We start from the raw sequence: 13,827 nt of genomic DNA on the forward strand, positions 1-13,827 counted from the left end.
GTTAATTGAAACCCAACCGCCAAAGAACATCGGTATCCACAATCTAATAATCAAATCCATATAAAAGTAACTGTCTTTACTAGGCTTTGAACCTTAGAACTCTAGACTTCTAAATCATCTGATTTGCGATGACAAGTTAATCGCTAGACCAGCCCAGTGGGCAATATCCAGACACCTGAATCTAGATTTTCATAAACAAGATGCGAAGGGAATTAATTGTTCACTAATTTAATTAAAAATAATTAATTTCTAGTGGCATTTCTCTGGCATCCTGAGCATTCGTCATCTTTGTTTAAATTTAGCCATCCACTTTTTTACTATTGAAAATAAAGGAGGTGAATCCTTTAAAATAGAATCTATCTGTTTTTGTATGTTTGTCAGGACCTTATTAAACTAATGTATTCCCTAACGGCTCAAACTACAATTTTATCCATTTTTCAGGAAAGTCAAAACTAGCTGTACTCGCCACAAATGTGTGACTAAACACACATGTCCCAGCAGGCCATCTAAAGGATCGTACTTTACAAATATGGAGGTCATTTGGTCATACTTGCACCATCTTTGGGTCAGGCCAAGAACTTTCAGAACATTCCTTCTAACATACCATTAATATCTGGTATTATTTTTTCATTTGTTAAAATCCTTTTACACAGCATACGAGGTCTGTATATAAAGTAATGAGACTAGTTTTTTTTTACTGCCAAAATGACAACACTGTAAAGTTACTAGTAACATATGGTTATATGAACAGCTGATTTATATTTTGTATTAATACTTTAAGTCTTTTGTTGCCACGTGAGACATAAACAAAACTTTTCATGAAATGAGTTTTTGTTGTGCGTTAAAACAAAAATGAGTGATACTAATTATAAGCAAAATTGTCCAATCAAGTTTTATGTTAAAACCCTGTGAGAATGCTACTGAAACTTATTTAAACTTATTAAATTGAAAAAGTCATATGGAGATGACACTCTGTCACCAGCCCAAGTTTTTAGTTGGTTTAAAGCATTTTCAGATGGCCGGGAATCAGTTGTGGACGATCCATACTTTGGAAGATCATAAACGTCAAAAAGTGATGACAGTGTTGAGCGAATTAGAGACTTTTGGAGTATTTGTCTACAGGACAGACTGTAAATCAATATGTTTACCAATAAATTCTTGACAGACTGGAAAATAGTTGCCCACGTGAGACCAGCCATCAAAGACAACTGGATATTGCATTATGATAATGCAACTTGTCACACTGCAGTCTCAGTTAATGAGTTTTTGGCAAAGGAAAACATTCCTGTAGTTCCTCAACCACCTTATTCACCTGACTTGAATCGCGCTGTGACTTTTTCCTGTTCCAGACTTTTAAAAAATACCTCAAAGGACACCATTTTGGAACAGTAAAGAACATTAAAAAAATGTAACCGAACATCTGAAGGAAATTCCGGTTTCTGAGTTCCAACACTGCTATGAAGAGTGGGAAAGCCGTTTGAAGCATTGCATAGCTTCCCAAGGGAACTATTTCAAAGGTGATAGAATGCATGTATAATTGGATTGTAAATAAAAAGTTTTTCTGAACCGGTCTCATGACCCGAATACCTGTTGCTAAATTTCATTGGTGTACCGTAATCAGGTATTTTAATAATGTGAAGGAAATCACTTATAGAATTTCAAAATTTTATTTAATTATTTTACTGTGGAAATAATTTCAAATTTTAAGTTATACAAACTGTTGTCTTTTGATGATTACTTTATTTTATAGAATACATTTTGTCTAATTATTGAATGTATTACTTGCACTCTGTTCAAATGACAATTTATAAACTAGAAATTTTAAAATATGCTTAAATTTTGAGGCATCATTAAAAGATTATATATTAATTTATTTAGATTAAATTTTTTGTAGTCCATTTCTTTCCTCTGTACATTAAATAACTATATATAATAAAAAGTAATATTTTTTCAGCCCCCGCAAAATAGAATTAGAGAACACTCTTACCTTTACTTTTTTATATTCGTCAAAATGTTTTCAGGGCCAAGCCCATATTCAATATGTATATTTTTTTAATAAACTTTTCCGTGTCTACATTTACACATTAATTTTAGCTTTTTACCTTTTTTTTTGTAAACATTGTTTGTTAATAATAAAATGTAAAACATTTAAAAAATTTCAAAAAAAATATTTGTTCAGTCAAGAGAATGAAAAAGTATTGCACTAACTATTAATTTGTTACCTAAATAAACTATAAATAAATAGGAATAGGGATAAATTAATAGTTATTGCAATACTTTTTCATACTCTTGATTGAACAAATGTGTTGTGAAATATTTAAAATGTTTTAAATTTTATTAACAAACAATTTTTACAAAATAAAATGTAAAAAGCTAAAATTAATGTGTAAATCTAGACAAGGAAAAGCTCATTGAAGATGGGCTTGGACCAAAAACCATTTTGATATACATAAAAAAGTAAAGGAAAGCATGTTCTCTAATCCTGTACTTTGCAGAGGTTGAAAAAAATATATATATTTATATATTATTTTTTTATGACCGCATAGGATCACTTAAGTCAATCCAATATCCAAGTCTCTTCGATGGGACTGTTTGGGCTTTGTGGTCCTCCCAGTACTTTTTCTTATGTTCTGATCTTTGTGCCCTTTCTTGCTCATGTTGTGAGTTTTTTCTTATAAGTGTGAAGTGATTGTTTTTTTCTTGACTTTATTGTTTAATTTTATCTTATCTTGTGGGGTCTTCTGGTATAAGGCTAATTTTCCTTCAGATCCTCTCTTATTTCTCTGATCAATCTGCATCCTGTTTTTGAGTCGAGATTGTACTGTACTAGCTGTTTCAGAAGTCTTGACTCTTGCAACCTCATGATACATCCAAAGAATCCTTGTCTCCTCTTACCCCATGGTATCAGTGTTGAGTTTTAATTCTTTGTATGCAATTTTGTTTGGTACAGTCCTTCATTGCTTATCTTTCTGGCACTTTTTATTAATGCAGGTTCTTCAGATTCTTTTGATTTTCCGGAGTCTAATCTATCTTTGATTGTTTGTTTAGGTGGAAGAGTGTTTTTGCTGCATAAGTGACTTCTGGTTTTATAATTGTGTATTAGTGTCTTATTTTTGTATTTATTGATAAGCTTTTTTTGTTGTAAGTATACCAGGTTAATTTTTGAACTTTGGCTAGTTTGTTTCTTCTTATTGGATCGATTTTTTTAAATTTGTATTGTTTGTTATTATTTCTCCGAGGTATTTAAATTGGGTTACTATTTTGATTTTTATACCATTTATGTTTACTTCATTTAATCATGTTGGTTTTTGGGGCATAATCCTCTGTCTTTCAAATGATATTTTGAGCCCAATTTTATTCGCAGTGTTTTGAAGTTTTACTGTCTGTGATCTGGCTTCATTGATGTATTTTGCTAGCAGTGCCAAGTCATCGGAGAAACCAAGACAGTTTATTTTGATTTTTCAGCCTGTTTTTACTTGTGAGGGACATTTTTTGAGTCATTCTTTCATTATGATTTCTAGAGTGCAGTTGAATAATAGTGGTGTGTGTGTGTGTGTGTGTGTGTGTCACACAAAGAAACAGAGAAACTTTCAGATCCTGTTCTACTGGTGAATATATTAAAAAAAGTTCATATAAACACAGGTCTGGAAACGCTTTGTTTTCAAGTTACGGCTAGTGAAAGCATTCGCCCATATTTGAGCTTTTCCAATAAAAATAAACTTTAATTTTTGGGGCTTAAATTGAGGAGTAAAGTTGGTGGTTTCTTATATAATTTGAGCTGGGAAATAGGATAAAGTAAGTCCCAGGTCTGTAACTCCAGTAATTTTTAAGATAACAGACATAAAACAAAATTCAGTGTCGAAAGATGAAGTTTTTTTTTAGGTTTGTAGTACAATAACATTAAATGACTAATAAGTGCAGACAGAACATGTAGTATCAAAATCTGTACAGTATTAAATTCTAAGATAATTAATATAAATGTAGCCAATAAAAAGTAAGTAAAAACTTTTAAAATAGGTTTTTTATTGAAGCAAAACAGATGAAAAATTCTCTATCTAATAAACATTCTTTTTAAAAACAAAAAATGAAAACTTTTTCTTCAATGTATCAGTATTTACGAATGAAAGAGTCACTTCCAACGTGATTGTTTTCTGTTGAATACCAGTTAAATTATCATGTTACTGATGAACATCATGTGATTCAGCGTAGCCCAGACACTAGTACCAGGTAAACTTCATTTCCCACTGGTTTGTCAAAAAACAAGTGTGGTAATGCTCAAAATTTACGGCCAACAGATCACACCCCCACCCCGCTCACCAGTGGTTAAACTTCTTTCATTGACTTGTAGACAACGCCGATAAGGTAAATTCAGTTTTATTTACTGATGAAGCCGCTTTTACGAGAAACAGTCTTCAGTTCTAAAAATATCATTTATGAACAATTTTTGTAACAATTACTGTAATTGAGGTTTGTTATTCTGTTACTGTTTATCATTTCATGTATTTAATTTTTTTGTTTTCCTATATAAAGAATAATGTTTATTAGGTACAGAAAGAATAACACTATTTTCTATTTTTCCTGTGTTTTGCTTCAACAAAAAACAAATTTTCAAATGTTTTTATTTACTTTTTATTGGTTGTATTTACATTAATTTTTTCAGAATTAAATTTTCTACAGCTTTTGTAAATAAATCTTTCACATTTATTAGTCATTTAACAAAGTTATTTGTATTACAGACCTAAAAAAAACTTAGTTTTTCGTCACCAAATTTCATGTTTTATGTCGGATATCTTAAAAAAAAACTACTTGAGTTTTGGGACTTGTTTTATCCTATTTCCCAGCTTAAATTACAAAAGAAACCATCAGCTTTACTCCTTAATTTGGGCTAATTACAGTAGAGCTTTTTTTTTATTAAAATAGCTAAAATCTGGGCGAAATCTTTCACTAGCCGTAACTCAAAAACAAAGCATTTTCAGATACATGTTTATGTGAACTTTTTTCATTATTTTTACCAGTAAAACATGTCCTGACACAGGGTGTCAGTGGGACACCCTCGTGTATGTGTGTGTATTTTTCCTTTTTTTTGTCTTCGGTGATTTGACTGGTTTTATGCAGCTCTCCAAGATTACCTATCTAAATGAAATGTAAATTGGGGTTTGAAAACCAGAAGAAAAAGTGTCAGATGAACCGGTGGAATTTAGAGAAGCTTGAGGAAGAGGAGGTAAAGAAGATTTTTTAATAGGACATCGCAAGAGGTTTGATTAAAAAAGATAAGTTAGAAAATATAGAAGAAGGTTATAAATAAAGGAAATTCTTAAATCAACAGAAACAAACTTATATACTCAAATCTTGCAATAGTGAAGCATTGCTGGGTCAGCTAGTATAAAATAATAGAAAAAATTATTAATGTATATGATAAAAAAAAAATTTATACATACCTACTAGTTTCCGGAAATTAATATGGGAAATTTAACTTAATTACTGTGTTTTGTTGGTTTATATTTCATATAATAGTAAATTTTATTAACACAATGGTCAATATGTTAATGAGTTATTTGAAATTTCAAAAATACAACTGCTGAAGAAAATGAATTATTTATATTGTCAATGTATGTTAATGTTATTTATTGTCAAAGTATGATTTCATTTTAGTGTAAAAAATGTCATCACCCATATGAATTAGGCCCAGACATATAATAATTTTAAGTTCAGATAACTGGAAAGCACGTTATTTTTAAATAACAGTTTATAATATTAATGCATTAAAATAATTCTCATAATATGTCTAGAAGCCCAAAAACTTAATTCAACTTCTAATGTTTGTAAATGTGATTTATGAAAAAAAAAATCAATGTGTATCTGTAATTTAAAAAAATAAATTAAAATTAAGTACTATCTGCTGTTCATACTATCTTATTATTTGTTATAAATAAAAGTATTTCCATTTAAACGAAAATAATGAGAATATGTGGAACATATTGTGACCATCCATCCAGAAAATGTGTTATATTCATTTGATGGTTTTATAAATATTTTTTTGCAAGAAAAGTAAGATTGCAGAAATGTTTTGAGTCTGGTAAGCAGTACTGCTTGAACTACACCACGTCATTGCTGCTTGTATTACAACTGTTATATAATTTTTTTCTGGTGTTCTCAGAGAAACTGCAGAACTCCTTTATTCACTTACAAGTTCAAAATGAATGACTTGCCTAAGATCTTTCATTCCTTTTAACATTTTATCTTAATTTCTGTATTTCAGATGTTCTGATGAAGATGATTTGTCTATCGGTGGAAGCAGTGAAATAGGACAAGTATTAACACAGCGTAACCACCGAACAACTATATCAAGTAATTTACGTACAATGAGTCGTAAGAAAGCGGTTGCTCTATTGTCACGTTCTCAACTACAAGCTCGTTCAGGAACTGCAAAAAAAAGACCTGTCGATAAACCAGCCACTTCTACAAAACCTGCTGGCAGTAGTTTACTTGACAGTATTTTAGATAGCCAGACAAAGTGGCATTCAAAAAACGCTGAAATAATTCATAATCATACAGATGGTTCTGTATCTGTTAAAGTTACAGAGAAAAGGGTCAATGTTAATAAAGAAAATGGTAACTGTAAAACCACTAAGACTCCATTATATCCTGGTAGTAGTAATCCACATGGCAGTAGATTTTCAAGTTATGATTATCAGTCAAGAGATAGAAATATTAGCAGTGGAAGACCGACTGACATGCATTCAAGTAATCCATCATCTTCATTTCCTTCATCTAATCTATCTTCATTTTCTTCAAATAGAGCAGGATTTACTTCTAATTATGGTATTGGTATATCTCCATTTACAGGTGCAGCACCAATAAGATTCCGTATGAATTTACCACCTCGACGCCCTAATATACATACAAATCCTGTCGTCCCTCCTTTGAGACAACCTCCTTTTCCTGATCCACAGTTATTTACTCAAGAACCATCACCATCAAATTCACCAAATGAAGAAGAAGAGGTTGATATATATAGCGATATAGAACCGGAGAGAACAACCGACAATGATGGTGAAGAAGGTGGTGAGAAAAGTTATGGTACGTTAGAGCCACCACCAGAACCTCCAGCATTATTAATGGGTCTTGGACAAGATGATATTGATGAAGAACACGATGAAGGTGGCCTTGTTATCGATGATCAGCCTTTGCCACCACAACAGCCACCTCTAATTCCACCACCACCTGCAGAAGAATATGATCCTGCAGAACCGTGTGAAGACTCAAACTCATCAGACGGTAAGAAATTTTTTAATTTGCTATTTTTGTATGCACATTCAGTTATATCAGTTTGAAAATGGGTTGGGTGATGGTCTGTGTCTTAATTGTATGAATTCAACCGTTAACTTGGAACTAAGTCAGATCGGAAGGTATTTGATTTAAAAAATAGTTTAACTATTCCTAATATTGCTAGCTGTTTTTAACCTTTCCATACATGCAAACATTGTCCTTCCTGTGGGACTTATTCCCAGTCTGCTGTACTTATTAATTATATTTTTCCATTATTCCTATGTCTGAATAAATTTTCTTTCAATTTTAAGTATAATAAATTTTATAAAAATCAGAATGGCAAGAAAAGCGATCATGTAAGTCTACATCAACTTAAAATGATAAGGTTCTGCATTACCATTAATTTTATTAGACCTGCAGTTTCAAAATGTATTTTGAAAAACTGCAATTACAGTATTTAAAACATTAAATAATATTAACTGATTTTTTTTGTTTGATGATATGAACTTGATTTGTTACTCTTTTGTCACACTTATAATAAAATATTAATCGTTTGGTAGTAGATGTATATACAAAACTTATTAAAAAATTATACAGAAAATGCACCATAAAAACATTATTTAGGACATCCATACTAGAATTTGCACTTAAAATATTTGCTCTTTTTAAGAGCTATGGTCTTTTGAAATATAACAGTAAAATGTTGCTAGTTTATGTCATCTGCTAGAATATTGTACTCTGCAGTACACAGACTAATGCCAAAGCAGTGTGTGTTGATTAACATACTAAATGTTAAATTCATAGTGATTAATATTGTATTATACATTTGTTTGTATATAAATTGTACTTACATTTTTGTATAAAAAGTGTAGAAAGGTTAAGTATAAATAAACTAGTATAAGAGTCCATTAGCAATTTACTCCAAATGGACCAATGCTTGTTTATATCATCTATTTAAAAGGAACCTTAATAAATGCCTAATAAAAACACATCATACAGGTCCAAATCATTATCCAAGGTTTATTTGGGTAATTTGTTGTGTTTGAATTATGGTGCTTTTCTGTAAATAGGGCAAGTACAAAATTTGACTTATATTTAAGCAAGAATTTTCTAAAATAAATTTATTGCGTAGATTAAATGATAATTTGATACTGAAATAAAAAATTGGGTTTTCTAATAAACTTGAAAAATACATTTATTTTTAATTTTTTTCTTGAAATGAAGAAACTGAAAGAGCTTGTTTGATCTATTCTTCTTTCTTGTATTGTAATTTAAATCCCAACATCACAATCTGTGAACATATCAGTACAAAATTACCAGTTAAGTTCTTTTGCACTGTCATACAATTGTGTATCTCCTTCAGATAGAAAAGTACACATATTAGCAGAATCACTTGGGGATGAAACCTTCAAATTGAGACTACTTTTTATCTAAATGCTTGAATAATATATTAATCTGTCCAATTTACATTGATTTAAGGGAGAAATGTGTGTGTATTTGAATTTATTCTTATTGAATATTTGTAAATATGACGACAAAATATTTTAGGTTTTCAATAGTTTTATTGCTATAGTTATTATGGTAATATTGCAGTACACCCATTTTTATGAGTTGACTTGAAGCAAATTATTTTACATAAACAAGAAATTTTTTTTTTAAGACTACTACAAAATCTCAAGGGTAAAAGGTTTTCAGCAGTTTTGAGATTTAAATGTAGTACACTGTACATTATTCTTTTTACTTTAAAATCAGTGTTATTTGATTTAAGTCGCCTTTAACAATATTTTTTAATATATTGTTTTTCATACTACAAATATGAAAATATGTAAATTGTAAATAGGTAATATTACCAAATATGTTGAAAAATTGAAAGGATTCATTTAATTGTTTAATTAAAAATCCTATTAATTTTCATATAGCTACATCACTTGACTTTTTTTTTCAGGATTTGATGAGAAAAGTCATCCAAACTATGGAATGTATCCAACTGTTGGTCCATTACCAGATTCTATGTTATCTTCTAAACCTATTCATTCTGATCGTGATGATGATGATGATGATGATGATGAAGATGAAGATGAAGATGAAAATGATGCCGATTGTCCTAATTTTTCTATGTATTCAGCTGCAAGCATGAATATTGCTCATAAAAATGATGAAATGCAATTAAAGAAACTTAAAATAAATGATGATGAAGAAGAAGAGGATATTTCATTACCTTCTGTTGATGAAAAGTATAAAAATAATGATGAAATGATTGATGTACCATTACCCCCTGAAGATGTTAATGATAAGAAAGATATCGATGAAGTGAAGGAAACTGAAAAGTTATCAAAACATAAAGTAAGTGATGAAGATTTAGATGATGATGGTGATTATGATGATGACGACGACGATGATGATGCTGATGCTGATTGTAACAAAGATAAAAATGAAAAAGATGAAATGGATGATAGTAAAGATTCTAATGAAAATGAAGGTAACGCAAATGATTCAAGAATAAAGGATGATACTGAAAATACTTCAGATATTCCTATTCCAGAAGATTTGAAAGAAGAAGATATTCCTATACCTGCCGATATTAATAATGAAAACATTCCAATACCTGAAAATAATGATAATAATGAAAAAGATGTTGATATTGATATCAATGAAGAAAAAGAAAATGATACTGGAAATGTTAAGAATAAGAAAGATAATGAAAATGTTAATGATAATTCTGTTGATTTTAAAAGTTCTGTTTCAGTCGATAAGTTAGAACAAATGAAATTTAAAAATGTTGTAAGATCCAATGGAAATAAAGATATCGATGGTGAAGATGAATGTAGTACACAAGATGTTCTTGATCTTGCTATCGGATCTGAAGGAAATCTTCAAGATAATTTGGCTAATGATGAAAATGAAGAACCAAGTATAAGTATACATATGGAAAATCCTGAAGAACTTGAAGAGGGAATTGATAAAATGCCTGATGCTGGTGAAAAACCTGATGGACTTGTTGATATAACAGATGAGGAGATGAGTGTGTATGATGGACAAGATAACTCTGATAATTTAGAAAAACTGTCTGATAACGATAAAGAAAATGAATTGAATGATAGCCAAAAAGATATCGATATGTTTGATTCGGATGATAATAGCCTTGTTGGTGGTGCAACATCTGCCGTATCAGCCGGTACATTAAATAATTCTGATAATCAGCCAATATCTACTCTTCCGGGGTTGGAAGGACTTGAGACAGAAACCATATCAGAATCAGAAGATGTAAATTTTGACGAGTTACCTGATGGTATTCAAAATGAAGAACAAGGTATTCAGAATGAAGAATATTCATCTTCAAAAAGAAAAAAGAAAAAAAAGACTAGGAAAACTGCTTCCATGAGTGAAACAGAAGATGCCAATGGAAAGTGTCAGTTGGACACGTTAGAATTTGAAGAAGGCGAAATTATTGAAGACAAACCCAAACAGTCATCAAAAAAAGATAAAAAATCTAAAGAAAAACACGAAAAGGATGTTGATAAAGAAGAGGCTGCTGTTCCTCATGCAGTTACTGCTACAACCCAAGTTAATAAAGAAGTAGCAGTAGTAGCAGATAAAAAGCAAAAAAAGAAGAAAGAGAAAAAGGATTCATTAAAAGATAAAAGTGCAGTTGGAAACAGTACAAATAAAAGTAAAGATTCTAAAATTAAAGAAAAGACTGTGAAGACGATCAAGATCCAAAGATAGACGTAGGTCGAAATCCAAAGACAAAACAGCTACTAAAGCAAAAAAAAGGAACAGAACTGACGTGAAGGGCATGAATCGCTTGTTGATGTAGGTCATAAAAATACTAGAAAAAATTTAACCGTTATAGTTACTAATAAAGATGCTGTGAGAAAAAAGGATAAGAAAAAAACTACAAAAAAAAAGGATGACAAAAGGAAAAGGAGACGAGGACAGTCTCCAGCACCATCCAAAGAAGTGTTTACTTCTGGTGATAACATACTAGTTAGTGTGAATTTTAAATCAAATAGAGGTACTGCTGAAATTGTCCCAGCAACAACTCCAGTATTAAGAGAAAGTTCTAAAAGGAAACGAGATGATGTTGATCCTGTTTCTGGTAAAAGAAAAAAAGATAAAAGTTCTAAAGAAAATGTCCTAGTAAGAAACAAATCTGCTCAAAAAGGTTTGGTCAACAAAAGTACTAGATTAACTAAATTAAATGAGGCTATGAAAAATGCAAAACCAGTTGCTATTATAGATTTAGACATGTCTCTTTTCAGAGAACAAACACCTTCACCAAAAGAAGTTATTATATTAAGCGATAGTGGAGAAGAAAACGACAAACAGCAAAAAGAAATGGAAAAACAGTTAGAAAGGTTAGGTGAAGGTATGAGTTCTAGTCGTTTGTCATTAGATACAGATCATCAACAAAACACATCGGTTTCACAGCCAGAATCACCATCAACCCACAGTTTTATGATGACTAGTACTGTACCAAAAACACCTCCTGAACCTCATGTAAAGTTTTCTATTGTATCAAATAAACCACAGTTACGTGTTTTAGCTAATCCTTTAATGGAATGCGATGAAGAATTACGTCGCGATGAAGCGACTGAAACTGACATGGATGAAGTAATGCATAAAGGTCCAAATACACCACCTGAACCTCCTCCTGATCTTAATACACCTGCTTCACCACCTACTACACCTTATGACCCGTTTGATCCAACAAAATCTAGATCGCCTAGTCCTCAGCCGCCTAGCGATTCTGGTCTTCAGGTTAATAGTTCTAGAGAAGATAAATCTGTAGAAAGTTCTTCAAATTTACAAGGTGAAATAATGAATGATGGTCATGGAACAAGGATATTGGAACATAGAACGTTAACACCGCCGGTTGATTCTGATGAATTAAAGAAAACTCCAGAACCATTAAAGGTACTGTCGACTCCTAAATTGGATCAAAGTGGTGTAGAAGTATCTCCAAAACATCAGTCACCAGCATCAGTTGGTGTTGAGCCGACTAAAAGCGCTGATGATTCTTTATTAAAACCGTTTCAAAAATTACTAAGTACGGCGAACAAAATAGATGTTCCTGTACATAAATCACCAGACAAATTAATTTTAACTGTTGGAAATATGGTACAGCAGCAGATAAACAAAATAAATCAAACTCCTTCAAAACAGTTAGGTGTAATTAAGAAACCAGCTAACCTTGTACCGGTTTATACACCGTCTATGACATTAAATTCAAGTAAATCAATTAGAACGCAAGAAAATGGTGCTACTGGTGATCAAGTAGATGATGTTTTAGATTTAGATGCGGGTTCACCTTATTCACCAGGTTCTAGTGAGGGAGATGACCTTTTTGATCCTCCACCTATGACGCCACCTCGACCATCAAAACAGCAGCCTCCACTTTCCTCTGCTTCAAAACCATCACAGCCGAAGACAACTGCTGTGGCGCCTTCGACACAAAATAAATTTGATTTGCTTTTTTCATCATCACCCATGAAATTACCTGCTAGGCATGGTAAACACCACAGTGGGAAAGCTAACAAGAAAGGAGGTGCAAAAGGAAAAGGGAAAGGTTAGTATTATCTAATATTACACTGAGTTTTGCTTGCTTGTTGTGCTTTATCTACAAACTTAAGTTTGGTTTGACAGTTTCAATAAGAAATGTATGTAATCAGTGACAAACTAGTAGATTTTAACATGCATATTTCTAGATTCACACTGAGCTTTTATATTATGCTAGTATATGTTGATGTAAATTTGCTAATATGATTTTTTTTTTCCTAACAAAAAAATCTAACTAGGACATTCATCCAAAAATTTGGACATTGTTTATAATAATTTGTGTGCTGTTTTCCAGAATAGTACATAGCTTATTTTCAGTGTACAACATAATAGCAGTATTTATTTATTTACAAAATCTATCCATGCAATAAGCAAAATTTTCAATACTGAGTCAGCTTTTAATAGTATGTACCAGGGGTCGGCAACACGACGCTTGTGGGTGCTATGGTGCCCTCGATGAGATTTTTATACACCCTCACTATATTACACACCTATTAAGCCCAATAACCGTATCAGCATCGCACGTATTTAAGACAATATAATCGCTTAAGCTCAATGTCAGCAAATAGTAATCAAGGTCATACACTGACACACATGCTACTTTGCACGTAGGCATATTCTCACTTTTGATAAATTTGGTAGTATGTTACCGTATTCTGAATGCTACATATTTTGAGTGTTATTATTATCGACTATATTTTATTATGTATTACTAGTAACCATATCGCGCAAGATCCTTTTCACTATCAAATACATGTTGTACTGGTTAAATTAATTTTATAAATAACCAGTCATGAATAATCGTAAAAGAAAAATTTATTGTTTTAATGTTGACTGGGAAGAACAATTTTGTTTTATTGACTTTAAAGGCAAATGTATGTGCTTACTGTGTAATAATAGTGTGGCGCCCCCAATAACTTTTGAATTTATTTTGCACCCTTACTAACAAAAAGTTGCACACCTCTGGTCTGTACCATAAAAATAGCAACCTATTTATTA

General features: G+C 31.4%; 1 protein-coding gene across 1 annotated transcript in view; it reads left to right on the plus strand.

Moving 5' to 3' along the window:
- Positions 1–13,827, plus strand: part of LOC142328390 (uncharacterized) — a 67,302-nt gene that overhangs the window by 24,666 nt on the left and 28,809 nt on the right. Inside the window, exons 7-10 of the mRNA XM_075372097.1 lie at positions 4,166–4,227; positions 6,260–7,278; positions 9,215–10,990; positions 11,054–12,838. Of these exons, the coding sequence (XP_075228212.1) occupies positions 4,166–4,227; positions 6,260–7,278; positions 9,215–10,990; positions 11,054–12,838 (4,642 nt within the window). The remainder of the gene's footprint in view (positions 1–4,165; positions 4,228–6,259; positions 7,279–9,214; positions 10,991–11,053; positions 12,839–13,827) is intronic.

Source organism: Lycorma delicatula, chromosome 7 (genome assembly GCF_047948215.1).
Source record: "Lycorma delicatula isolate Av1 chromosome 7, ASM4794821v1, whole genome shotgun sequence".
Lineage (NCBI taxonomy): Eukaryota > Metazoa > Arthropoda > Insecta > Hemiptera > Fulgoridae > Lycorma > Lycorma delicatula.